The 27,075-nt window shown below is 40.5% G+C and overlaps 1 protein-coding gene across 2 annotated transcripts in view; it reads right to left on the bottom strand.

Annotated features, from left to right (window-relative positions):
• The window catches only part of Prkd1 (protein kinase D1), a 332,364-nt gene that overhangs the window by 12,510 nt on the left and 292,779 nt on the right, over positions 1-27,075 (bottom strand). For both annotated transcript variants that reach the window (XM_059279910.1, XM_059279909.1), the window contains 3 exons: positions 11,801-11,962; positions 11,123-11,221; positions 9,895-10,162 (listed from right to left, as the gene is read on the bottom strand). In XM_059279910.1, the coding sequence (XP_059135893.1) occupies positions 9,895-10,162; positions 11,123-11,221; positions 11,801-11,962 (529 nt within the window). The remainder of the gene's footprint in view (positions 1-9,894; positions 10,163-11,122; positions 11,222-11,800; positions 11,963-27,075) is intronic.

Consider the following 27,075-nt stretch of genomic DNA (forward strand, 5'->3'; position numbering starts at 1 on the left):
TGGTGGACATTTTTTTAAATCATCATATCCCACAGGCTCACGATTGTCAAATCCCCTTTTAATGAAAACAAAGAAAGGCTCTTCTAAAAATTAAACATAGTTCCAGAATTTTAAACTGAAATCATTTAAAATGTTAACCCCCCACCATGGAGGTTCTGACCCACATAATTCACTTCACTTTATCAATCATGATTGCAATCCTGGCAGCCGGTCAGCATTCTGAAGCAGTTCTCTGGCTGGTCCCAGCACCTCTCCTGCGTGCCGTTATGTCTGACAGTGGTGTTAATATGTTGACAAATCAATCTATTCATTAATATTCAGCAGGCTCACTGGATCTGCAAGCCTCATAAACTGTTACAACACAGTTTAATTATTAAGATGACAATTGCCGTTCTTTTGTTTCTCAGACCAGTAGATTTCTGGGTCTTGTCTAACCAAAGCTTACATTCATCGAGCTTACTTTTTTTTTTTTTGTTTTGAACAATGTGTTGTGAAACGAGGACCTACAGCTGGTTCCGTTTCATGGCAGAGCACTACTTCTAAAGTGCTTAGCATTCTGGAACTCTGACGGGTTTTGAAAACATACCATGTGGTGATGGTGCTTGGCTTTTATTTAGCTTTTCTTTGTATTTGTACTGGCTGTATTTTCCAATTTCTGGGGAAAAACACACTTACAGCCAATTTTATTTGAACCTATCGAGCTTGAATGGCAAAATCTACTTTAAAATAAAATGTGAATGTCTGGATACATTTAGTGGTATCTTACAGTTACTAACTACTATGGGGTACCATATAATATATACCATACAGCTAAGAATTGAGCTCAACTCAGAGGATAAATTAGAGCTATGCTTATCAGAGAAAAAATGAGGCATAAATATTACTGTTGATGCTGTGGAAGAAGTCTCTTGTCATCAAATCATTACAATTTGATAATTAATTAATGTTGCACTAATGACAAGGTTTGAGATCAGTGTGAGGGTATTTCCATATTCCTTCTCATATGTATACATGTGGTATGTCAAGCCTTCCTCTTTGATCAGAATTCTTGATAATACCAAGTAGTCATGTGACTCCGGATCTGAGCCGCAATAACACTGCAGGTGGCCTGGGGATAGGTGCTCCTTCAGACTTCACCTGTGAACACAGAAAATGATCTTCTGTCTGCAGGGGTCAGGGGCTCCATGTGAGACAATTTCCCAGGCTGCCTCTGTGTTGATTACTGCCTGCTTGCCTCCTTAATGGTATATAAGGGAATATCAAAACTCAGAAGGAAAAAAAAGTAATTTCTTCACTGCCCATTACCAACCTCCCTCATATTTAATGCACATCTCTAATTGAACACATCAACTTGATGATGGCAATGTACTGTTACTCTAACAAACGCTTTCAAATTCATCACTGCAGGGATGTCCTTATTCACTTAATGAGGCAACTCACACTGAAGCAAATTACGTCTCACTTCACCGGCCTTGCAAGCCTCTGTGTTTGGTTATCTGGATCACTTTTCTCCTTCTAAGAATAACTCTGGCGAAAGCAAGAGCTGTAAAATCAAGTCCATACATGTAAACGAACCACATAACCCGTGCTATGATCCTGTGCAAATGAAGTCGGTACGGGAAAAGAGAATTCCTGTGACATTCATATTTGGAAATTCTCCTTTGTGTGGACATGGCCGACTTGGATTCATGGTAGCTTCTGTCTCATCTGCCTAGTCACATTGTCATGATGGGTGTTACAGAGAAGAAGCTGGAACCCCAAAGCTGAGTAGTGAATGATATTTGTATTCAAATATTATATGTAGTTTATTTAAAATTTTTGATAACTTTTAGATCATTTGTGGCAGAATTATTTTTATACTCCCCCACACACAAAAAAATACAGTCCTCAATTTTTTTCTTAATCCTTATTTTTTGTTTTAGTTTTTGTTTTTTGAGACAGGATTTCTTTGTATAGCCCCAGCTGTCCTGGAACTAGCTCTATACACCAGGCTGGCCTCAAACTCATTGAAATCTGCTTGCCTCTGCTTCCCAAGTGCTGAGATTAAAGGTATACAGGACCACCTCCTGGCCTCCCAACCCTTATTTTGTTCCATGAAATTTTGTTTGCTTATTTTGGGCTTTGATTTAGTTTTAAAAGTCATCACACACACCTACGAAAAGATTGAGGTCCATAAGGAAAGTTGATAATCAAAATAAAATCCCCTCTTCTCACTGCTTAGAAAACACCTATTTTTACTTACTTTTCTACTGATTTCCTATAAACTCCTAAATATCGAAAGCATTGCTACTATTTTAAAGGTTTACTTATTTATTATTTTACGTGTATTAGTGTTTTGCAGGCAAATATGTATTACCATCATACATGTGCCTAGTGCCTTGAGGCCAGAAGGATGCATCAGAATCACTGGAAGCTGAATTGCATAGCTTAGTGAGTTACTACATGGGTTTTGGGAACCGAACCCAGGCTCTTTGCAAGACCAGCCAGTGCTCTTCAGTGCTAAGTCATCTTTCCAGCCCCCTAAACTTTGACTGTATTCTCTGACCCTAAGCCAGTGCTATTTATACTCTGGTCCATGAGATAAGTTCAGAAGAGCAGATGAGTCTTCAGAAACTGTTAGAGGTATTTTTTACTGTGGTTACATTTTTATTATATTTTATAAAGTACTAGTCTGCATGCTTATTAATTCAAGTGAACCTGATTCTCTACCACAGATATTTCCAGAACAACCTGTTATACAAACGTGATCCCCTCCATTAAAGGTGATGAGTCAGCTGGATCTGGTGGCAGGTGCCAATAATCTCAAAACTCAGGAGGTTGATGCAGGAGGATTGCTGAGAGTTTGAGACTAAGGTGCACATCAGGTACTAAGCCATCAGGAGCTACCTAGCTTAATCCTGTCTCGGGGAAAGCATCCACACAAAAGGCTCATATGTCAGCTTTCTTGACATAATTGTTTTCCTCCCAATTAATTTACATGTTCAGTTACCTGTACTGGCCATTTTTGTAATTTAGAATATACCTGGCACTAATTATGGGGCAGGCAAATACTAAAACACACAGATATATAATATGTAAGTATATTGACATCACATAAAACACTTATTCTGAATTCTCTTTTTATTATTTATTTAGTGTGTGAGTGTGTGTGAGAACACGTGAGTGTATGACAGTGTTTGTGTGTGGGTGTGGGTGTGTCAGTGAGTGTGTGGGCAGGTACCACAGAGCATATGTGAAGGTCTGAGGACAACTGACAGGACTCCTTTCTCTCTTGCATGTGGTCCTGGTGACTGAGTTCGGTTTGACTGGCTTGATGGTAAGTGCCTTTACCCCTGAGCAGTGTCACCGGCCCCAGTCTTTATTCTTGATTAAACTATATATTAAATGACACACCCATGTACATCATTGCACACATGTGCAGAGGCAGGATCTCATAGGACTCTGAAGTTGGGCCTCAGGCACCTCCTGTCACCTAGTCGCAGTGACACAGAAGTTCCAATATTCATATTCTTTTGCATATTTATAATTAAGTCATGCTTAGTTTAAAGGTTATCTATAGTCATAGATGAATATCAATAGTGAATAATTCATATACATTTATTGTTAGTTGATAAACTCAGGGTAATAACCCACTGCCCAACTAGACTGCTGCTCACAGCCCCAGGTCTCTCATGGGTGCCCACACCAAGGATAACGTAAGCTATGGTGATGGTGATTCCTTTTCTCCACATCTCCCAAACTGCTTAAAATCATGTCCCATGTGTCAGCTTCACTCCCCTGCACATCTTTTTGTGTTGCCCTAGAATTTCATGTATTTTGCCTTTTGAAGAAACACCCTACCCTGGTGCTTTCTTTTCTATTCACAGTCTTTGCAAGTTGATATGGATTAAAATACACATGATATTCTGAACATGGTAAATACCTGACAGAAATTATGTGGCTTTGAAAAGATCCTAGGAACAACAGATGGATGTTGTAACTTTTCTTCATTTGAACATCAGGAAGTCCATTCAGTATTTCAGAGGAGTTCCATCTGCCAGCTGTTTCTGGGGATGTTAACTGTACAGCAGCAGCTTTGTTCTCAAATGAAACCATGAAACATTGACTCCTTTTACTTTTATCTTGGAATCCTTTATCTGCTTATTACTACGAAACAACTCCCTTTAGTTTTGTTGTTTGCATAACGTAATGGCCTTTGTTACGGCATCAGCATGTATGTGTGTGCTGTGTACTTTGATCGTTCAGAGCACCTCATTACTTTTTCCTGCAGCCTTGGTAGAGGTGAAGTTTTGAGAGTTTAATTTTGAACTTCTTACATTTCAAGCAGAGGGCAATGAACGGAGATAAGAGACATCCTCATTTTAATCTAGCTCCACTCACTGTTCCCATGCCAAAGTTGAAAGTCGACAGACCACCTAGAGCAAGACCATGAAAGGCTTACAAATGATCAATTATCGGAGAAATTCATTGGCGAAGCTATTAGACTCTTCTGTCTTACAAACATTCCTGTTTTGACTACTTGTCAGTTTCCCAGTTTCTCATTTTTTTTTCAGAGTTCAACAACCAAAGTACTATCTCTTGAGTTATGGGCTGAGTTTCACAGTTTTCTGACAGTTTTAGTAGTATCAGGGATCATTCCGATGATGTACCAGATGTGACAAGCACAGAGAAGTCTGTGTCTTCTCTGTTGGGAAATTTTAAGAATGCAATGAAAGGAGAGACACACAACTGTCTGTAGCTTCACCTGGACATCAAAAATTATTTAGGTGACAGTGAACTTCCCTTTCCATATGATGAAATAAATTTATCAAACCAAGTGATCATTGAAAGATAGTTCACGAGTACTGGTCCTTCCAAGACATGACTTATAGTAACAGGGTGGATATGCTTAGCCCTCACCACAAGCTGGACTGAGCTAAAGCTGGAGGTGATAGTGAGACCCTGTCTAATTGCCACTGCCGTTGGTAGTGATGGACACAATGGGTAATGACAATGACTATCCAGCTAAGAAACGTGATGAGATGAAACACAGCACCACACAGCATGCTTTAGAATGAGCTAACATGGTGAACATTCTTCCTGTTGGGAGATATCTCCTCTGTACCATTGTTTATCATCATGATTCACTCTAAGGAGATTCCTTTGTGCACATGCGCTGTTGTGCACATATTGTGCATATATTGATAAATACACTATGCCTTATTCATGGATTCAGGGTCTCTCACTAATATGGACAGTCTCATTGACCAGCTTGTTTGGGAGACCCTATTTCTGCCTTTAGAGTTCTGGGATTACAGAAAGGCTACTAAGAAGAATTCCAGTTCTTACACTTGCATAACAAGGGCTTTATCCATTGGGACATCTCTCCAGCCTCAGTTATATTTAACTTCATGTTATGTCACTTCAGCTATGGCCTCAATAATATATTTAGTGGTCCTATTACAGATAACTATAGTTAAATACACGTACAAAACTCAAATATGCATATGTGATAGATGGATACAAGCAATGGTGATACATGGTAGACAGACAGAGGATAAAGAGAGTCTGGAAAGAGGATTGAAAACACAGTATGATAAAAGTATTTAAACTAATACAATTCTGTTAATCACCGCATTTCTAGTGCAATCTCATCTCCTACAATATCCCAGGCAGCAATTTCTATCACTGTATTCTGGATAGAAAACCAAGATCTAAGGAAATAAGTAACTTGACTAAAGGTATCATGATTGTACACACAGCACTGTCAGCTCAGGTCTTCATTGTACTATGATGCTATTTCCTGGTACCTTTAGAGATGACTAAATATTGTGTTGCTTCTCTGGTAAAATAGTGAAAACATAGTGAAAGTGAATACAGCAGCATAAGTCATCCATGAAAAGGATTACCAAGAGGTTGGAAGTGTTGTGGGTAGAAACATCTAACCTCGGACAGCTGTTGGGATTTGAAACTGCCAACACTCACACAGGTTACTTAACTCTATGTTTGTGTCCCTGCACTTTTAAATTAGAATCAATAATAGTCTCTACTTCAAGGTTAGGGGCTGATGTATGAATTCACACATGGTAGGAATATTGAGTGCTTAGCTCCTTGGCAGATTCTACTGAAGTGTGAGCTAGTATTATGTCTCCGTTTCAGTTTGTTAATATGTGTTATGTTACTTTCCTTAAATGTTCTCATTTTCCAAACCATACTTCTCTCTGTCCCTCTCTTCCCCTCTCTCTCTCTCTCTCTCTCTCTCTCTCTCTCTCTCTCTCTCTCTCTCACACACACACACACACACACACACACACACACACACACACACCACAGAAAACCCGGTTTTCCCTGATACCAATTAATGCCTTTGTGTTTGGTTTTAGCTTAGCATCTTTTTTTCCTGCAGTAGTTTCCTTTCCTTTTCTTAGTGGAATCATCTTTATCCACAATGCTAATCAGAGCATCAGAGTTGGGCTCCTGGGATGACTGTGTGATTGCTCCAAGGGTATATTGGGACTTGAGCAGAGACAACTGTTATCATATTCAGAGACTGTCTATGTAAATATGCTGACTTCCATTTTGAGACCATGTACAACAGTCAGGGGCAGGCAAGCGTGGACATAGCAGGGGCACAATTTGAAAGACAACCTAAGAAGAAAGTTATCCTGAAATAAAGCAGCTTTGAGGGGAAAACACATGGGGATGGCAGGAACCAGTTGAACCTAAGGTTTACTTTTTACATTCTCTAATTGGGGTTCAATAATTTATTTTATTTGCTTGCTGCAAGTTTCTGTTATCAAAACAAGGAAGGTCATAAAGAGTTTTGGAACAGAAGTTTGCATACAGTTTATAAATTTACACAATCAATTTTTGCTTGCCAGTGAGGCCAGTTGCTTAGCTCAGGGTTCTGCAGTACTCTCCCAATTCACAAGCATGGCTGGACCCACCCTAGCTTGTACAGATGCCTCTAAGATTTTATCTCATTTACTCTTCATTACTACCTTTCCTAGTTAGGGTCACTATTGCTGTAATGAAGCACCATGACGAAAAGCAACTTATGGAGGAAAGGGTTTATTTCACTCACAGTTCCACATCACAGTTCATCATCAAAAACAGCGAGGGTAGGAACTCAAGCAGGGCAGAAACCTGGAGGTAGGAATTGATGCAGAGGTCATGAAGGGGTGCTTCTTACTGGCTGCTCCCAGTGGCTTGCTCAGCCTCCTTTCTTATAGAACCCAAGACCACCAGTCCAGGGATGGCACCACCTAAAATGAGCTGGGCCCTCCCCCATCAAACACTAATTAAGAAAATGGTCTTTTCAGGCTTACCTACAGCCAGACCTTATGGAGGCATTTTCTCAATTAGAGTTCTTGCCTCAGAGATGACTCTAGCCTGTGTGGACATGAAATTAGCCAGCCCACTACCTTATCACGTAGGTAGAAATCATGACTCCATTTTACAGATAAGGCTGTGAAGCAAGGAAAGCAAACAAATGTCAATCTGATCTGTGTCTCAGACACTAGACTGCCGACCCCTCCTTTTGCTGCTATACTCATAGCACCAGCTTCTCACTTCACAGGATCTGAATTTTCAGCGACTGTGGCGTGGTTTAAAATACCACGAGATTTCCTCAGTGGTCTACTATAGTTGCATTCACCACACCAGGCTCCCATTGGGTGGTACGTCTGTCATTTCTGATACACTTCAAATTACTCACTAATGGTCACGCTGAAATTTGTGATCAGGGAATTATTTACTCTCAGTGAGACAGAATGACATTTTTAGCACCTCAGCTGTTACTGTGACACAATTTAGGTTCTTATTTTCCTTACTCAAGCCTGAGTTCATTCAGAGGCAGGGAAATAATCATTTGCCACCCAGACCCTGGGAAGCCATGAGTACAGTTCCTGGGCTTCTCCAGCAAGGATGGGCCAGAAGGAGGCACGGGGAAAGAGGCCAACTTGTTCCTGAGTTGATACTTAGTCCTTTAGAAGTAGGACAGTTTCATCTTCCACCAGAGCTGGCATCAGTTATCACCTGGCCTGAGTGGTTGGAAATCTCCTGAGCTTTGCCTAGACAAATGAAATGTGTATTTCTTGGTCAAATACAAATTTGGCTTTTGAGTTATACTAGATAATTTCCTTTAATGAAATGTTACATATTTTTTTCCATTCTTCAGTGATGAGTGAGTTCTATATCTCTTTTGAAAATTCAGTTCTGACTAGCTAAACCACAGTGAGTCTCCATTCTCTGAATTGGGAGACTGTGATTTTAAATTTAGCTGAAGATTCAAGAAAATAAATGACCATCTTTACAAATTCATATCTTATTTTGCCAGCTACTGTTCATGTTTTTGAAGCACATTTTTTACATTCTATTCTGAACTGTATTGTGGGTATAAATTGTGATTTCTTAACTACTGTTTTTTATAGCCATATCTGTGCCCATTGATAAGAACAGAGAAGAGTCTGACTGGTGTTAAGGATTTTTCATTTCCACTCCGGCAACAGCATCCAGTTATTTTACTGCATAAGTGATATGAAGCATTAGGGCTAGTCTTGTCTAACTGGCAATGTTTCCTAACAAGAGACAGGGTTGCTGGAAAAGAATGATGATTACACTTTACTTTTGCCTTTCCCTAAATTCTTAATTGTTCCTTTGGCATACACCATAGCTCTTTTGTAGGTAGTTCAGATTCCTTTAAGAATTATCCATCTAGCTACAATTTACAAGAAAGTAGAGGATGTTAACAGGTGCTGCTTATGGTAACAACCAATAACCACTAAAGCTCTACCAACAGAGATAGCCCCTGTCATTTAACATCATCAGTATCTAAGGGGTTCCTCTGCCTCAAGGAGTTTACCTACACTCTTCCATATCTGTACTAACACATTCATTAACAGGTATCAATGGGATGACTATCCACGAATGTGTCATCATCTTTAAATGGTGGACCATGAAATTTGAACTATGTATTGCCCAGAAACTACCAAAGCAGAGTTAGTGGCCAACTACGCATGCTCGGACTGCCTGTGAGTTCTGGCCCTGTCACTGACTAGCTTAATGATTTTGACACCTGGTATCACTTCATTATCTTTAGTTTTCATGATACAGGTTTAAAAACAAAACCTATTTTACAGGACTTTTGTGTGTGTGTGTGTGTGTGTGTGTGTGTGTGTGTGTGTGTGTGAGAGAGAGAGAGAGAGAGAGAGAGAGAGAGAGAGAGAGAGAGAGAATTAAATGAACTCTCAAAGAACTACTTATAAAAGCTTGAACTAATTATTTTCTATGTCCTACCAGCCCCTGACATTTAAACTATATCTATTCCCTTAAGAGGAGAGAAGTATTGATAAATAAGAATATAAGTTTAAATAATACAAGCCTACCAAGCAATCCTATCCTAAAGGGGTCATTGCATATCAGGATGTTCTCATACTGAACAAAAGCAAAAACCCCAATATTTCTAGGAAGTGGCCAAATAAAATATTCATTCTCCATTGTCACACAAAGCAAAGCAGGAGAGAAAATGCCTGGAATATTAATGGATACAGTATGATAATGAAAATGTCAATGTCATAAACTTGTGTTGGTGAGACTTCAAAAGAGCATAATTCCAAAGCCCGGGAACGGCTCACTGCTGTCACATCAATGCAAATATGTCCAATGTGAACAATTCTCCTTGGCTGTTTCACGTACCTTTTAGTACAAACTTTCCAGTCTCTTTACTGGTAAACATACATTTCATCAAATGACACTTTGGATTTGGAATTTTGTTACTTCTCAATCCACTTTAAACTATTTTTTGCTTCCATTCCAGTGAATATAATGAGCATTTTTCACTTAAAAATTAATATTCAATGAAAAGCACAGCACTGAAGAGGGAAGCCACTGCCACATCTGAAGGGATGGAATTACCTTCATGAGAAATCTCCTTCCAAGGATTGGGTGGGTACATGAAGGCTGCATTCTGGATCTGATCGTGGATGTCTTCATCTTCATTAAAAGGGAAGGTGCCACTGAGGCTCACGTAGATGATGACCCCAACAGACCACATGTCTAGAGAGCGATTATAGCCCTTGTTCCTCAGAACCTCAGGTGCCAGATAGGCTGGGGTACCCACCACTGACCTCCGGAAAGACTTCTCTCCAATGATCCGGGCAAAACCAAAATCACAAAGTTTCACCTGTGGACAGTAAGAATTTGCTGAAACAGTGAGTTTGAATTTTCATTAGCTCAGCTCTGTCAGAGGTATTCAGAAATACTTTATACAGAGAATAACAATTGCCCTTGGTAGAGGAAATGCTACTTTCTACCTTTCTTTTTTCTTTTTTTTTTTTTTGAAGACAGTTGTTTATGTCACAAGACAAAACTGGTTTCTCATTCATGAAAATATCTTGAAACCTTTTCTTTCCTATCCCCAAATCAAAATATAAATATGAAAATAAGTATGATCAGTTTGGAGTATTGGTCATTAGGTAGGAAAACATGCAAATTGGTAATGATGACCTTCTCTGAGGGGCATATTTAAGTGAAGAATAAGGGGTAAGTAGGAAGACTACTCACAGGATCCACAATAACTATCAACATTAGTATGGGCCAGCAGGTGGGACCTGGAGGTGTTAGCACAGCAAGGCCAGACACCCACTCTGGCCAAGCACTGTAGACTTAGGGTCCCTAGAAAGAGGTCCAGTTTTTTTTTTCTACCCCTCTGTGAAGGGAAGGGAAGCGTGCCCTTGTCCCCAGCCTCAGAGTGCAGGAAGCATTCCTGGGATCCTAAGGTATTCTCAGTGTCAAGGTCATGCTTTCCACACAGGGCTGGGACCACCTGCTCTGAAGCAGCCCAACAACAGCCTGAGAAAGCACAGGTGAGTGTCATCAGAGAAGCTCTGTGAGAAGTGAGCGACACAGAGCGATCCAGAAACATGAGGCAATGAGGAATGAAAATGCTCAGGGAAGACATCAAACCAAGTCAGGGCTGAAGGGGCAAAAAATAAATAAATAAGTAAGTAAATAAATAAATAAATCAATAGATAGATAGATAAATAAATAAAATAAAAAATAAATACAAAGGAGGTGGGAGGAGGCTGCCTGGAGCCAGCCAGATCGTCAAGCTGGCTTTCTGCTGAGTGGCTTTTGTACTTGCCTGAGGGAAAGGATCGGCCGATGCCAGCAACACATTTTCCGGCTTGAGGTCACAGTGAACAATGTTTTTAAAATGAAGATGCCGCAGAGCCACTAGTATCTACAAAGAAGAAAATCATCAAAATAACTTCATTTGAAGATATTACTAATTCATCTCAAGATATGTAACTAATTTCAAGATGTTACTGAAACGAACTGCCACACGCATTTGACAGGCCAAGAGAAAGCCCAGAATGACAGTCGAGGTTCTTTATGTTCAAGACACTCAAAGACTCTACAGTTAACATAGTAATTTAATAGAATATTACTAAGACAATTTAATGGAATAAGTGGCACATTCCTCAATATCGCAACAAACACAGGTGTAGACGAAGGAACTCACCACAAGGCACAGAAACACTGTCTTAAATATCTACATTGATCCAGGATTAAGCCACTGTATTTTTAAAATTTCAAGAACAGCTTTAATGGGTGGGTCAGCTTATATGCTACTAATTTTGTACGCTGGACTCTGAATGACATGAATATAAGTAAGAAGATACATTCCACCCTTGCAATCTTTTCTAGTGGTAGTTTAGATCGGAAGCAGAGAACATAACAAGGCTAGAGAGCTGTAGTTAAACAGTGATAACATCTGATATTGAATACTTTTTTTTTCTGCCTCTAATTGATTTCTTACCTGAGTAATTAAAAACTTCGTTATGTGTTCTGGCAACCTGCCCTTTTCACTTGACAAGATCATCTCCAGCATGTCTCCATGGAGTTTTTCCATAACAACAAACACTCTTTCAGGCGTCTCAAACATACACTCCAAATTTACAACACCAGGGTGATGAAGGTTCTATTAAAGATAAATAAAGCACTTGAAGAAAATGAGTTTTTTGATACTGTTTGGCAAGCTCGCTGATTACATGAAACTGTTGAAGCTTAAAGCTTGGAGAAACCCACACTTAAGATTCTTAACACCTCCAGATTCCACATGTGCCGCCTTATATTTTTGAAATTCTAATGTTTCCAAAAACTATATCTTTATTTTCAATGCATAGTGAAGTTATTTCTATATTGAAAAAAAAAAAAACCAAGTTCTAGCACAGTGAATTGCTAATTAGGTTTTAATTAGAATACCATATTGAGATATGTATAATTTCTTAGGATCATCTCCAATATTAAGCATATTGTCTTTAAAAAGCATACTTGGGCATCTCTACACAATTTATATTTAATGCAGAAGAGATGAAATTCATCCATGGAGTACACATGACTGACTGAAGGAGCATGGCGGCCAGAATCTGACAGAGTTGCTCTGCTGCACAGGCTGGTGTAGGAGGCAGAAGCTGCTACCCAGAGTGAAGCTCACTGTGAACAAGGTGAACCGTCACCGAGTCCCTGCTTGCTCAGGATGCTATACTGTGCAGCAGTCCTTCATGGTGCTTAAGCATTCCATAAATATTTACACAAGAGAGTAATGGCTAGCCATGGAAAGCCACATTGTGCTGGATATGTTATCTACCACATACAATTTCTCTGAGCATTAGCTACTCCCTACTTTGATATTTACACTTCAGTGTTGTTTGGGGTCAACAAAACCCTTTAGTCATTCGACCTTTATTTATTTATTTTTTGCACAGAGCAACAAAATTCTAACAGCACAAAACAGTGACATATTTTACCTGTATTTCAGTGAGAAACAGTAATAACATCAACATAAAACATCATGAACAAAAATTAGTAACTCAAACCTCCTGGAAAACAACAGCAACAACAAAAAAGTGGTCATAGCAGAAGCAAGGATCTCAGGATGGTTCTGCTGAATTTCTGATTCTCCTGGGCCAGTTCCATGAGGAAAGCTGCTAAGCGCACCATCGGATTTGAGCATATGATTAACTAGTTCCTTTCCTCTATTTCATCTAACTGTGCACATCGGCAGTGTTCTGGGGAGTCTGGGTTCCCTAAATATCAAAGCCTTCTGTCCTGGTGAAGAACAGGTACAGTGAATAAGAAAGGGAAGGCCAACAGAAACGCACTGTGCTACCTAATGATCTGAATATATGTCTCAATCCTCAAGCGTCTCCACCTATGCTTCAAGTTTGTGAGCTGTTAGTGGTTTAAAAGACCATCCATTAATAGATTCTTTTTCTCTTTTTCCCCACTCCAAATCATGGCTTTAGCATACACGGAGCAGGGCTTAGTATATGCTACATAAACTGGAAACATTCACTAAATGTCTTAGGCCAAAAGTATGGAAGAGTGTGTGTGTGTGTGTGTGTGTGTGTGTGTGTGTGTGTGTGTGTGTGTGTTTCCCTGTCATCTCTTTTGTGGCATGTTCATTGCAAATTCAGGACTCTACAAATGTCCAATATTAAGCACCTTTACAAAAGGACTAAGTGGGATTTTTGCCATTTCCCCATACAGGATATTTTGTATAGTTAAACATACAAATTTAAAAAGAAGCAGCATATTCAAACAGTATGCAAGTAAAGGCCACACATACCCAACTGGAAAAGACATTTTAGAAATGTAAACTTATGTTTTTACTGCCCTTGGCTTTCATTTTATAACAGCCTACTACTTCATAAGCTTCCTAAAGAATGCATTGACTGACAGCTGAAAAATCTTCCCAAAAGTAAAGACTTCTTTCTGAACAATTGATAATAATTTTGTTTAAGGACAGGGTTTTATGCTATGTCCTAGCCTGGTTAGAACTGACTATGTAGCTCCAGCTGGCTTTGCATTCACGACAATCCTCCTGCCTCAACTCTCAGAGTGCTAGGATTATAGGTGTGAGCTGCCATGTCCAGTTATTTTTCAAAAGTAAGGTAATAATATATTGTAGCTGGAGTTTTTTGGTGATATTTTAATTGTACTGAAATCTGATTTTATTTGTATGTTAATAAATAAAGTTGCCTGGTGCTCAGAGCTAATAGCAAGCCATAACAGAAACTGGGCAGTGGTGGTGCACGCCTTTAATCCCAGCTCTTGGGAGGCAGAGCTAGGCGGATCTTTGTGTGTTCAAGGATACAGTCAGCATGGAGACACACGCCTTTAATCTCAATACCAACCATAGAAGACCTGGAGGTCTGTACAGACAGGCAGTGATCAGGAGGTCATGTGGTTGGGTTTACAACCAATGAAAAGGCAGAATAGAAAGTCTATAAAAAAGACAAACAGACAGGAAGTAGGTCTCTTGCTGAGGAAGATAGCAGCGGCAGTGAAGGGTAAGGTTTTTAGCTCTTAGCTATCTCTCTGACCTCTTGGGCTTTCATCTTTGCATTGGCTCTGTGTTTCTTGTTTAATAAGATGGTTACATATAAAATATATTGTTGAGACAAAGTCATACTTCCTCATGGATTGGTTTTATTCTTATCACCCTGAGCCTAGTGATCAAACCTTTTATACCCGACAAGAAAAAATTGTATATAAAGGAGCAAGACTATCTTATTTACCCGAAACCCTACATTATACTCTTTGAAATATTTCTTTATCCTCGAGAATATGTTATTTAAAAACTATAAATAGGGAAAATCAGTCTTTTTTCTATTTCCCTGTGTATTCAATGGCAAACATGTAATTTTTAATCATGTGGCACATGACAATTAATACCTAGATTGATTTCAACCCGGTCCATGTGACTTGTCCAGTGTTACTTTTTAAATATAAACATGACTAGAACATGTTTTTTAAATCTGGAACATCTCCTTCCAGACGTCCCAGGTAACTGACTCTGGAAACTGACTGAATATTGCAACCCCAACTACAGTCCAGTAGCTCACAAGGAGAATCCCTGCTAACTTCTGAAGCTTACGGCAGGAATTCAGATCATATATTTCACAGCAGAGCAAGATTCTGCAGGACTCTGACCATCTGTTTGTTGGATTTCAGTAACTTAATTTTCAGGAAATGAAACATTTGGTCAAGCGCGGGAAAAATGGTGCACTTTCACACATTGCAGACTGATGACATATCTATGGAGTGAATGTAAGTGTTTTCAAAAGCAGGGAGGAAATATCATTCAGAGATCAAGACAAAATCTCCTTGACTCAAGGCTCCTAGAAAGATACTTAAGCAGTGAGAGGAAACCAGTTCCTAGAAGCAAAGCATTTTATTAGGATGTAAATTAATTAAGCTGCAATTTTAGTTTCCACACATGTGCTACATTATACATTTGCCTGCATAGTGCTATATCAGCAGTTAGTCTTTCATGCTATGGGAGTTGTTTTATTTGATAACTGGGATGGAGAATTTATCCCTAGTATTAAGTTGTGATAAGCTGTCACTGCCATATTTTCACCTTCTTTCTTGTAGGCTAGTCTACTCAAATATAGAAGGGGCAAGAAAGAAGATATTAGATTCAACAACGTATCAATCATTATTTTAGGAGGAAAGCAGCTTTGATGTGTGGGCTCCTGACTACTGTTGCATCAGAAGACTGCAATAGGAAAAATGAAAACAAGGAATTCAGAATCAGAATTCAAAACAGCAGGAAGAACTCAAGGACAGCCATCCCACTACAGAGAAGTGCACAGGAGTATGAGATGCCATTGTCAAAGGCATGGGACTCACTATGTCCCCTCTTCCTTTAAGAAAAGCACAGGTTCATTCCATTTTCCAATATGGTCTCTTACAATTTCTGCTCTATTTAGTGGCCCTAGAAGTCATAATCACCTAATGCTTTATGAAAGGGAAATGGCTTATAATGCCTTGGTACACATGGAAAAGCCATCTTGTGGGGAAAACAGAAAAATGCCTGCTAAAAATGATATCCACATTGATTGGAAGCTCCCTGGATTTCCAGAGTCTTATAACCATCTGTCCATATGTTTAATGAAAAATGTCCAGCAATGAACCAGTGTTTTTCTACCCACATTTATCATCTTTTGCTGTCCAATGAATTCCTGAGACCCGAGGGCTGAGGGTCATTCCAAAAGAGGACTTGTTCCCTCTCTCTGAACAGCACACTGTTTACAACTGAAGGGCCTACTCCTCTCAAGTGGATCCCCTTGCCTTTGGCCTCATCATTGTGGCTAGGTTTGGACTCATATCTTTCCTAAATCAACTGCTGCAGCCTCCTAATGGATCTTGTCTTGGGATTCTTTTCCTTCAAGGCAATCATTAAAAGAATGCTACTATAACCCTCCCAAGGTGACTCTGGCTTACAAGCTAGTTACCACTAGCTTCATGAAGAGGTACTTCCTTTCAGCAAGGCATAGGAAACCCATCAATACCTGTCTGCTTTCATCCTCCTGCTCAAACATTTTTCTATTTTCTGTTCTTCTTCTACACAGCTACCTGTCTCTGTTTACACACTAAAAACCATTTTCTTATCAAGCCACACATCCTTCCTTTAGCCTGAATGAGACCATTGGCTTGGTACAAAATCAGTTGTTGGAAAGTTTTCATTGACTCTTGGTCTAAGATGGATTTCTCGCTAACATCTTTGGCACAATCTTCTTTCACAACCCTTAGATTACATTGTTAACGATTTCATTTCTCTACCAATAAGACAGAAATCTCCTTGCTGTCCATATTTAATCAACTGAATTCTCTCTATAGTGTCTGGGACACTTTTGATGCTGAGCACACATTCATTAAATGCTATTGAAAGATGAACTTCTGCATCATCTGTCTTTTTTATTAACTGAAGAATACTGAATTTTTATGAAATTGAATAACTTTATGTAATTGAATATTTTTTATGAAACTGAATAATTATGATACAATGATTTTATTTTAGATATGATAATGTATCTTTAATATGTGGTGATGATATATTTGCATCAAGTGATATAGAGTAAGTACTTCTCTTTACAAAACACACCGTGTATGCTTTTTTATTGTAAGTTCATTGAATTGTGGGTAAGAAACTTCAGGATTCACATGATGAAATACTATAATATTAACTAGTGTCTTTTTAAAGAACAAATACCCATTATATGGAGTCAAGTATCAGAAATTCTATTGCCAATATGAGTTCCAAAATGATTTTTCCTAATAACAAGGATATGACAAAGACAATTATTTACTTTCTAGGGGTCAGCCCTTAAAAAATGGCAGCTCTGACACCTATTTGAACAATTTCACCATCTCTCTTGGGAACAAACCCATGATCCTCCCATCTAGATGATCTGTACTCATTCCACGTTCTTGTCTCATCAGCACTTGTTAGTTCACATCATTTTAAGACGCACTAGATCATGGTCAGAAAGAGACCAGGACAGCAGCAGTTCAAGGACAGGAACTTTCTTCTATGAGACCCTCTCCCATCGTGGGCATTTCCCCCACAAGATTCATAAATTCCATTATTTTCTGAAGGATGAAGGATGAAAAATTGGAACAGGCTATTTGGACAATAACAATCACGATACTTGTTTCCCTTAGAAATGAGTTTCAGCTCCGTTTTTCTTTTGTTAGGTCTCTGTTTTAACTCACAACAGGCATGGCTCCAAGTACAGCTGCTGGACCTGGAGCACAATTTCTGGAGCAGGTTCTCTGGAGGCAGTCCCTGTGAGTTTGGATTTCTGCTCTTATCACTTGCTGGCTCCTGATGTATATGAGTCAGACTCTGTTTATTTCTCCCTTTGTAAAATGTGGTAGCATTATATATAACAACCAAAATGTATTACTGAATAAATTGTGCCTGGCATATAGAAGAGCTGGTTACTATAGGGTACATCTGACACTGTAAAAATAGTTGGGCAATAATTTCCTCTTTAGCTTACTCACTGAACATCAATGGTGCAGAGGAATCTTCCTTTTAGCTGACAAGAGGTTGCACCGGGTTAATAACAAACGTCAGTCTTGCCCATCATCTTTGCCATCTCTCCATCATTCTCCTTGCTGCTGCTACATATTAGAAGCAACATGAATCATGACCTCACAGCTCTGTGGGTCCAACGTGTGATGAGCTCCTCTGTTTTCTCTGTTATGTTTCGCTGGGCAGAAACTAAGTTGTTGGGAAGCCATTCTCCTACTTGGAGGCTCTAAGGGAGAATTGGCTTCCTAGTTTATTCTGGGTGTTGACTTAGGGCTGGAGAGGTGACAGCACCTATTCCTTACAGGCTGTAGGCCAGGAGGCCCCTGAGTTCTCTGAGCTGCTCAAGTTCTTTAGGCCTCCTCTTCTACCACACACTATATCCTGAAGTTCCACATTCCAAAACACCCAGCAGTGTTTTGCTCTCTCCTCCGCTTCCAGCTACGGGTGACACTTTATTTTTAAGGACTCATAAACTAGCTTAGGTAAACTGACAAACAGAAGCAAACCATCCTCTTTTATGGTCTCTAGATCAGTGACTTTTCTATTGCTGTGATAAAGCACCACGATTACGTAGCTTACAAAAAAAAGGATGTATTTTAGGTTTATAGTTTCAGTGAAACAAGAGGCCACCACCATCATGGCAAGGTAGCATGGCAGCAGGCACATGGAGTACCTGGAGCAGCAGCTGAGAGCTCACATCTCAAACCACAAACAGGAAGCAGAGAGAGAAAATTGAAATGGCAAGTGTCCTTAAACTCTAAAAGCCCACCCCCATTAATAGTTTTCCTCCAGTAAGGCTATACCTCCTAAGCTTCCTGTAATGGTTTGAAAGAAAATGGCCCCCAAAATGGAGTAGCACAGTTAGGAGGCATAGCCTTGTTGGAGGAATTGTGTTACTGTAGGGTCAGGCTCTGAGGTCTCTTTTGCCTCAGTGTGACTGTTAGGTGACTTCTGGTTGCCTGTAAGGTATAGCATTCTCAGCTCCAGCACCACATCTGCCTGCACGCAGTCATGCTTCCCTTCATGATCTTATGGGACTGAACCCCTGAAACTGTATGTGATTGACACCAATTAAATATTTTCTTTATGAGAGTTGCCGTGGTCATGGTGTCCCTTCACAGCAACAGAAACCCTAACAAAGACACCCCTCTAAGTGGGGACCGAGTATTCAAATGCCAGAGCTTAATGGAGTTCATGTCACTCAAACCACTACACTCTGTTCCTTGGTCTCCACAAGGCTCATGACCATTTCTTGCTGCAAAATACATTTAGTCTGACTCCAAAAGTCCCTATAGTCTTTTAGTCTTTCAATTGTAATCCAGTATAAAAGCAAAAAGAAAATCACATCCTTCCAACATTCAATGACATAGACTATACACTACCATTCTAAAAGAGGAATGGGGACAGGGTGAGGAAATACAGGACCTAAATCTAGCAAACTCCAAATCCTTGAAGAAGATGTCCCCTTCTCCAGCTTGACTGCTTATAAGACACATCTTCCTCTTGGGCTGGTTGCACTCCCTGTGTGCAGCTCTCATGTCTCATGGCCCTGGCACCTCAAATATCTTGGGGTCTCCAGCGCAACACAAGCTTCACTTCTACAGCTTCACACAATGGCCGCTCAGGTCCTCCATGCTTCCTGCCTGCTCTCAGTGCTTCTCGGAAACTGTGGAGGAAGATTTCACAACCCCTATTCTAGTGTATCCTTCATGACTGTAAATCCAGCACACAGACATGGATGGCACTGCCAACTTTTGCTGCTAGCTGGGGATGGACCCTGCTACCACTGGGTCACATTTGCAGGGCCTTGTTCTTTTCTAGGAACTGAAACGTCCTTAGGCCTTTTCTTTTCTCAAGTTGTTAGTTTAGCTGGGTGCAGTCTTCCCTTGATTTCACTTCCTATCAGGCCTCTCCTTCACATCTTTATCTATTTAAACACAAGCCGGGGCTCCAATATTACATTTTCTGGTACTCCTATTCTCTTCAAAAATGTACATTTTATATTTCTTTCTGCTCCATTTTTTTCTCGTTTTCACTGTAGACCTACGTAAGAATGGTTATTAATAACCACCAAAGATAGTCAATATTAGCCTGTCCCAAAATCTTCTCTGCCAAAAATAGTCTACTACTTTTAAATTTAGCCACAGGCAAGTTCTTAGGATAAAGTCAGAAAGCAGCCTCATTCCTTTCCAAAACCCCACAAGAATGGGCTCTAGCCCAGTTGTAATATTATCCCCCTCTGAAACCTCTTCTCTGGGCCCTTACTGTATAACTCAGCATTGCTGTTTGCCAATCTCCTACTAGAATGGCTCATTAAGCCCCACGTACAGTGTTCAATCACTTTTTCAGTCCAAATTTTCAAATTCTTCCATATTCCTCCAGAAAACAGAATCAGGCCTGTCACAGCAATATCTCAATCCACTTTGTGGTACCAAATTCTGTCTTGAGTTAACTTTTCTATTGCTGTGATAAATCAGCATGACCAGCTTACAGAAGCTGGTTTATTTTGGGCTTACAGTTTCATAGGGATAGGAGTCCATCATTATTACAGCAGGTGAGTCTGGCAGCAGGCAGGCACGGAGGCAGGGGCAGCTGAGACCTCACACCTCGAACAGTAAGCCCATGCAGAGAGGTAGACCATGAAACAGCCAGAGTCTTTAAACTCTCAAAGCCCATCCCCCAGTGAAATACCTCCTCCAGTGAGGCCACACTAAAGTAGAATAAGGTAGAAATGGCCAATGATTAGACACGATTTATTACTTTTATTAGTGATTTACACAAAGCACTGCTTGTATTGCCTACTTGCCAAGCATGACTCACTCCAATTGCTACCTGGAGCAGAATGACCTGGAAAAATAGCTAAATCAACGGGCCGTTGCCCTTGACAACCTGTTGACTACCACATATGCTTCTGATAAATCTCACTTGCTTGCCCACCCCACTTTGGTTTTAAAATTTGGTGGATAAAATGAGAATGCAAACTGGACCTGGCACTGAAGCCTTACAGCAGCTGTCCTGGCCGTGGTCCACCACTGCCATCTCCTCTTTTACGCTCTCATGGGTGCTGGGGTGCTTATTCCAGGAAGAGTCCTTCAATGACACCCCCAAGCCTCAGCCCCAAAGTATTTGTTCAGCCTATGAAATCCCTCATTTCTTTTTCAGAAATATGAGATCTTTGGCTTTAAAAACAGAGTGAAAGAGTGTACAAACATCTGTAATAAATATTACTTATTGCTTATTTATTTGTAAATGAACTCAGTGAAATATTGAAAAGTGGAGTGAGCATTATAAAGAACTCCATACATCACTGGATTGTAACCATTATTAATATTTTGCCAATCATGATGCATTTACTTTTCATCATCCTTTTTGTTCTGATGTATCTTCATATGGAAGAAAAAAATCATTTTTAAATCATATACATTGTCTGGATTGAGCTTGACATGATGACAGGCATCTTGACCTAAAAATAATTTGACTCCCTAGAGTAACCCTACTCAGTTTTCTTGCTAGTTTCTCAGAAGTCTATGAATAAGCAAACTTACTAGGGTGGCACATGGAGTTTTTAAACATTATTAGGCATCACTAATAATGTGCCTTCTTTTGACGTTAGCTTAAGAAGACAGGTACAGTCTTCTCTGGATGAAGTCACTTTTGTCCCGATCACTGTAGGTGACCCTACTTCTGGATGAAGTACATGGATCTATTTGATGTTGTTGCCACCCAGGGCTGTCTTTCTCTCAGTATGCCCACTACCCATCATAGGTTTTATAAGCATGGATCTGTCTGCATCTTTGTTTTCAGCCCCCATGCTACTTGGGATGCCCTCACGAAAAAGGCAAGGATATTATGGAAGAACTAGTAAGCCTAAACAGGAGTAGAGGGAAAAGGAGAAAATACGGCAGGAAACCCCAGATTGGCCTTGTAACTGTATCAGGAGGGGTGGCTCCTTTGTGAAATGTTGCAGACTATCATGTGAACATTTTATATATATATATATATATATATATATATATATATATATATATTTATATATATAAAAGACTTGGTTTGGAGAAGCCTATTTCTGAGTGCTGCTTATCCCATATTAGTGAGAAACAGTAATATCTCATCACTGCTATGGGCACTTAGTTGGCTATGAGAACCAGGTGAATAATGAAAGGCTAAGAGAATCAGGAGAGTTACTAGAAAGAGATTGATCGGCATTGCTCTAGCTTTCTGAGTCTCTGCCCTGAGAATGTGTAAAACTGAAATCCAAGCTGCTTCTATCCTATGGCTTGGGAAAATTTCAAAGAAACAGGTGTGAGCTATTATTTTGAGATCAGAATGAGAGGAAGACAACTGGAATTCTTGGGATGAGGAGAGTAAAGAACTGCCTGAGATTGAAGTGGTGGAGCACAGGTCTCTCCTGCTAATAAACTTGCATTTTTGATCTGATGAGTATCCCCTTGCAGAAGGGTGGACTCTGCAATCGCTCAGGACTATACTCTTGCAGTTGCTAAGTACTGTAGAAGCTTGGAAACTTTCCAGTGACATAAGTGCCCAGATAGTGAAGCTTTGGGTGGGATTAGGAAGCCAGGAAAATGAATAATACTACATCTTACCTCGACTTTAGCACCTCCATAATATCTAGGGATAAGGGGACCATTCTTGCATATACTGGATCATCTTGGCTATAAGCATCTGGCAAGACAGAAGACTCCATGGAAATGTGCTGTGGGATATTCTGTATGCTGAGAATGTGTTGCTCTGATTGGTTGATAAATAAAGCTTTTTGGCCAATGGTAAGGCAGAGTAAGGTTAGGCGGGACATTATAATTAGTGAGAGAGGAAGGAGAAAGACAGAACAGAGAGATGCTGCCAGTTGCCAGCCAGACACAGAGGAAGCAAGATGTCAAGACAGAACTGAGAAAATGTACCAAGCCACGTGGCTAAACATAAATAAGAATTATGGGTTAATTTAGATGTAAGAGCTAGTCAGTAATAAGCCTGAGCTAATGGCCAAGCAGTTATAATTAATACAGGCCTCTGTGTGTTTACTTGGGAGATGAGAGTAGGAGAGATTTGTTTGGACCATTCAGGGCTAGGTGGGACACTGGAAAACTTCCAGCTACAGAAATGTGTAGAGGAAGCCCAGGGTATTCAGCTTGAGTGGGGCATTCAAGAAGTCATTCATATCTTGGTATTTGTTTTTATACCCAGAAGGAAAGAAGACCTGTTGTGAGTGGCATAATCCTTTATTCTTCCTTTTTAGCCCAATTGTCACAGAAAATTCCTCTTTCTTAATAATCAAAAGACCATGGCTTCATATCTGATACTTATGTCCTAACCCTTGAATATAGTCTCTAGGAAAGACATTACCAGAGCTTGGTAAGGGAATTTAAACTCAAGATTTAGGTAGTAAAGAGACTATGGGAAGGAGGCATAAGATGAGGCCTTAAAACCCTTCCTATTTCTAGAGGGGTATTCAATATTAGTCAGTATATTCCCAGCTCTGATACACTAAGACCTGGGGGACCATAATTCAATTAGAACAGGCTGAGCTTTTGCCAAACTGCCCTGTTTGGCTGGTAAAGGGGGGTATTTGGAGAATGATGGCTGGAATGAATGGAGTCAAATGAGGTGTGTTGTGGAACGCTGTCTGTGGGTAGGACATGATTGTTGTCACTTCCAACTGTCAGCAGCTGTGATCACCAGTAGGAGACTGGCACAATGTTGGTGCTAATTACTCTACGATGGAGGTGAGGAGAGGTTACAAGGGCCCATCTCTTCCTAAGGCTATAGGCAGTGAAGAGTTGTTTAATGGAGGGCTCATAGGATGCACCCCTCCCTAAGGTTGTTTAAATAGTTAATAGTTGCTGGAAAAGACTTTTCATAGTGATATAGTCCAGATGCTCCTGAAATAAACCTAATTAAACTCATTGGTTCATTAAGGTAGACTTGAGTGGAATTCTATGTCCAATGCCCTATCTGCGGTGAACAGATGTTTGCTCATCTCCCTAGGAAACATACACTAAGCACAACAAAGTGATGCCTATTTACACTGTAGTGTCTAACATTATCCAGGTACTAGAAGGATAACCAGACTACAACCCACAGCTCCAGAGAAGCTACCTAAAAAGGAAGACCCTAAGAGGGACGCATGGATCACGGTGGGAAGGGGACATAGATGAGATCTCCTGAGTAAACTGGGGGAGGGGAAGTAATATAGGCTAGGGCATGGGGAATGAGAACATAGGGGAATGGGGTGGTCGAGTTGGAATAGGGATGGAGTGGGAGAACAAGGAAAGAGATACCAGGATAGAGGGAGACATCATGGAGCTAGGGAGAAACCTGGTGCTAAGAAAGTTCCCAGGAATCCAGAAGGATGACCCCAGCTTAGACTACTGGCAATAGTGGAAAGGGTGCCTGAACTGGCCTACCCTGATAATTAGATTGGTGACTACCCTAACTGTCATCACAGAGCCTACTTCCAGTAACTCATGGAAGCAGATGCAGAGATCCACAACCACACACAAGCTGACCTCCAGGAGTCCAATTGAGAGGCAGAAGAGGGATTCTATGAGCAAGGGGCATTAAGATCATGTTAGGGAAACCTACAGAGAGAACCCAACCAAGCTAGTGGGAACTCATGAACTTTAGGGCAACAGCTGTGCAGCCTGCATGGGACTGGACTAAGACATATGCAAAAGTGAGACAGTTGTGTAGCTTGGTCTGCTTAAGGGCCCCCATGGCAGTAGGATCAGGATCTAACACTCATATATGAGCTGGCTTTTTGGAGCCCATTACCTATGGTGGGATGCCTTGCACAGCCTTGACACAGGAGGAGAGGCTTGGACCTGCCTCAGTTGAATGTACCAGGCTTTGCTGACTTCCCAAAAGGGGCTTTACCTTTTTGGAGGAGGGAATAGAGGGTGGGTTGGGGGAAGGCTTGGGAGGAAGTGGAAAGAGGGAAGAGGGGGGAATCTGTGGTTGGTATATAAAATGAATAAAAAATTTCTTAAAAAAGAAAAAAGATATACTTATAACCGATAGAAACACACACACACACACACACACACACACACACACACACACACACACACACGAAAATATCATGTCCTCCACTGAATATCCATAACTAGCTTTTTACCTTAGCTAATAGCATTTTTAGCACTCTTTTGCAATCAGTATCAGATCAGTTTTCTTTGACTTGAGAGGGGAAGTGATAGTGTAGGAATTGCCTCAGCAATACATTTCTCAGTTCCACTATATCCATGATATTGTGATAACCAGTGAAGATATATTCTTATGTGACATAGTAGAATAAATGTAGATTTTCAACCCCAAGACTCAAGACCCCTCATTATCCATACAATTCCTACACGTGGAGGTCTGTTTGCTCCTGTGCATGCTGCCAGATAAAGTGCAAACTTTTCTCATCTTCAAAAGGCAAAAGATGTTCAGGCTTTGGTAAGCAGCAGGCTTTGGCTCCCCTGTAAGTATGGCAATGCAGTTATGTGCATGTCATATGGCATGGCTGTCTCTCTGGCAAGAACATGTTCAAAAGTATCTTTAGGGCTCTGTGGTGATAATGTGTTCCCCAAAATATTGTGCACCCTAATAAACTTATCTGGGGTCAGAGAACAGAACAGCCACTAGATATAGAGGCCAGAAAATGGTGGCACACACACCTTTAATCCTAACATTCCAGAGGCAGAGATCCACCTGGATCTCTGTGAGTTCAAGGCCACACTGGAAACAGCCAGGCGTGGTAACAAGAGCCATTAATCCCAGGAAGTGATGGCAGAAAGCAGAAAGCTATTTAAGGCATGAGGACAAGGAACTAGAGCTGGTTAAGCTTTTAGGCTTTTAGCAGCATTTCAGCTGAGATCCATTTGGATGAGAACTAAGAGGCTTCCAGTCTGAGGAAAGAGGATCAGCTGAGGAACTGATGAGGTGAGGTGCTGTGGGATGGTCTGTATGTCAAATGTGTTGCTGATTGGTCAATAAATAAATCACTGATTGGCCAGTGATCAGGCAGGAAGTATAGGTGGGACTAACAGAGAGGAGAATTGAGAGAACAGGAAGCTGGGTGAGGGAGACACTGCCAGCCGCCACCATGACAAGCCGCATGTGAAGATGCTGATAAGCCACGAGCCATGTGGCAAGGTATATATTTATGGAAATGGATTAATTTAAGCTGTAAGAACAGTTAGCAAGAAGCCTGCCACGGCCATACAGTTTGTAACCAATATAAGTCTCTGTGTTTACTTGGTTGGGTCTGAGTGGCTGTGGGACTGGCGGGTGAAAGGGATTTGCCCTGACTGTGGGCCAGGCAGGAAAACTCTAGCTACAAATGGCACCCAACGTGGGGCAAGAGTTTCCACCTAAAACCTGAGTAAAAAGATTCTAAAACGGAGCTAAAAACAGCTCCTAGTTGTCTCTTTTAAGCTAGCAGCAGCCTGCATGTTTGAGCTACTATGGTGGGTTCCTGGCGTGCATGCTCGACCTGCAGTATGGCGGGAATGAGGCCTCTGAAAGTGGCACATTAAGCTATGTGGTGGATTTAGCCTTTGCTAGTACAAAAAAAAAAAAAAAGAGGTTTCTGGGCTACACGCTGCTTTGATAGAAGCATAGACCCACTATTTCTGAGAGTTGATGGCTCCCAGAGCTGGCGGAAAACGTACCACCGCCATGTTGGGAAGCTGAAGTGGGCGGAACCAGCAGCCACAGCGCCAGCGCCATTTCAGGCTTAGAAGGCTGCAGTTTAAAGCAATAGGCTCAAGCTAATATAAAAAAAAATAAGCCACGTAAAGATGGCTACCACACAGAGAATCTGTGATTATGTTCTCTTTGATATTCGTAACTGAAAAAAAAACATTTGATTACAAAAGCTGTTGAGTTATGCCAAAATATATATTTTAAAGGTACCTTGACTTCAAAATTTGTATGTAAGGATATGTTGCTTTGGAAAGGAGGCTCTGTTTTTATTTCCACAGAAAGCCAGAGGCTATGGATTTGTTCCAGATTAAGATGCATCAGGTTTGACCAGCCAAGACAGGAAAACTCTAGCTACAGTGAGGTGGCTGTGGCTTGTTCTGCTTTTCTGCTTTTCCAGCATTCACCCCAATAACTGGCACCAGGTTTGATTTTATTAATAAGAACTTTTAAGATTTGTGCTACATTAACTGGCATCGGGTTTGATTTTTATTAATAAGACC

The sequence above is a fragment of the Peromyscus eremicus genome, chromosome 14 (assembly GCF_949786415.1).
Source record: "Peromyscus eremicus chromosome 14, PerEre_H2_v1, whole genome shotgun sequence".
Classification (NCBI taxonomy): domain Eukaryota; kingdom Metazoa; phylum Chordata; class Mammalia; order Rodentia; family Cricetidae; genus Peromyscus; species Peromyscus eremicus.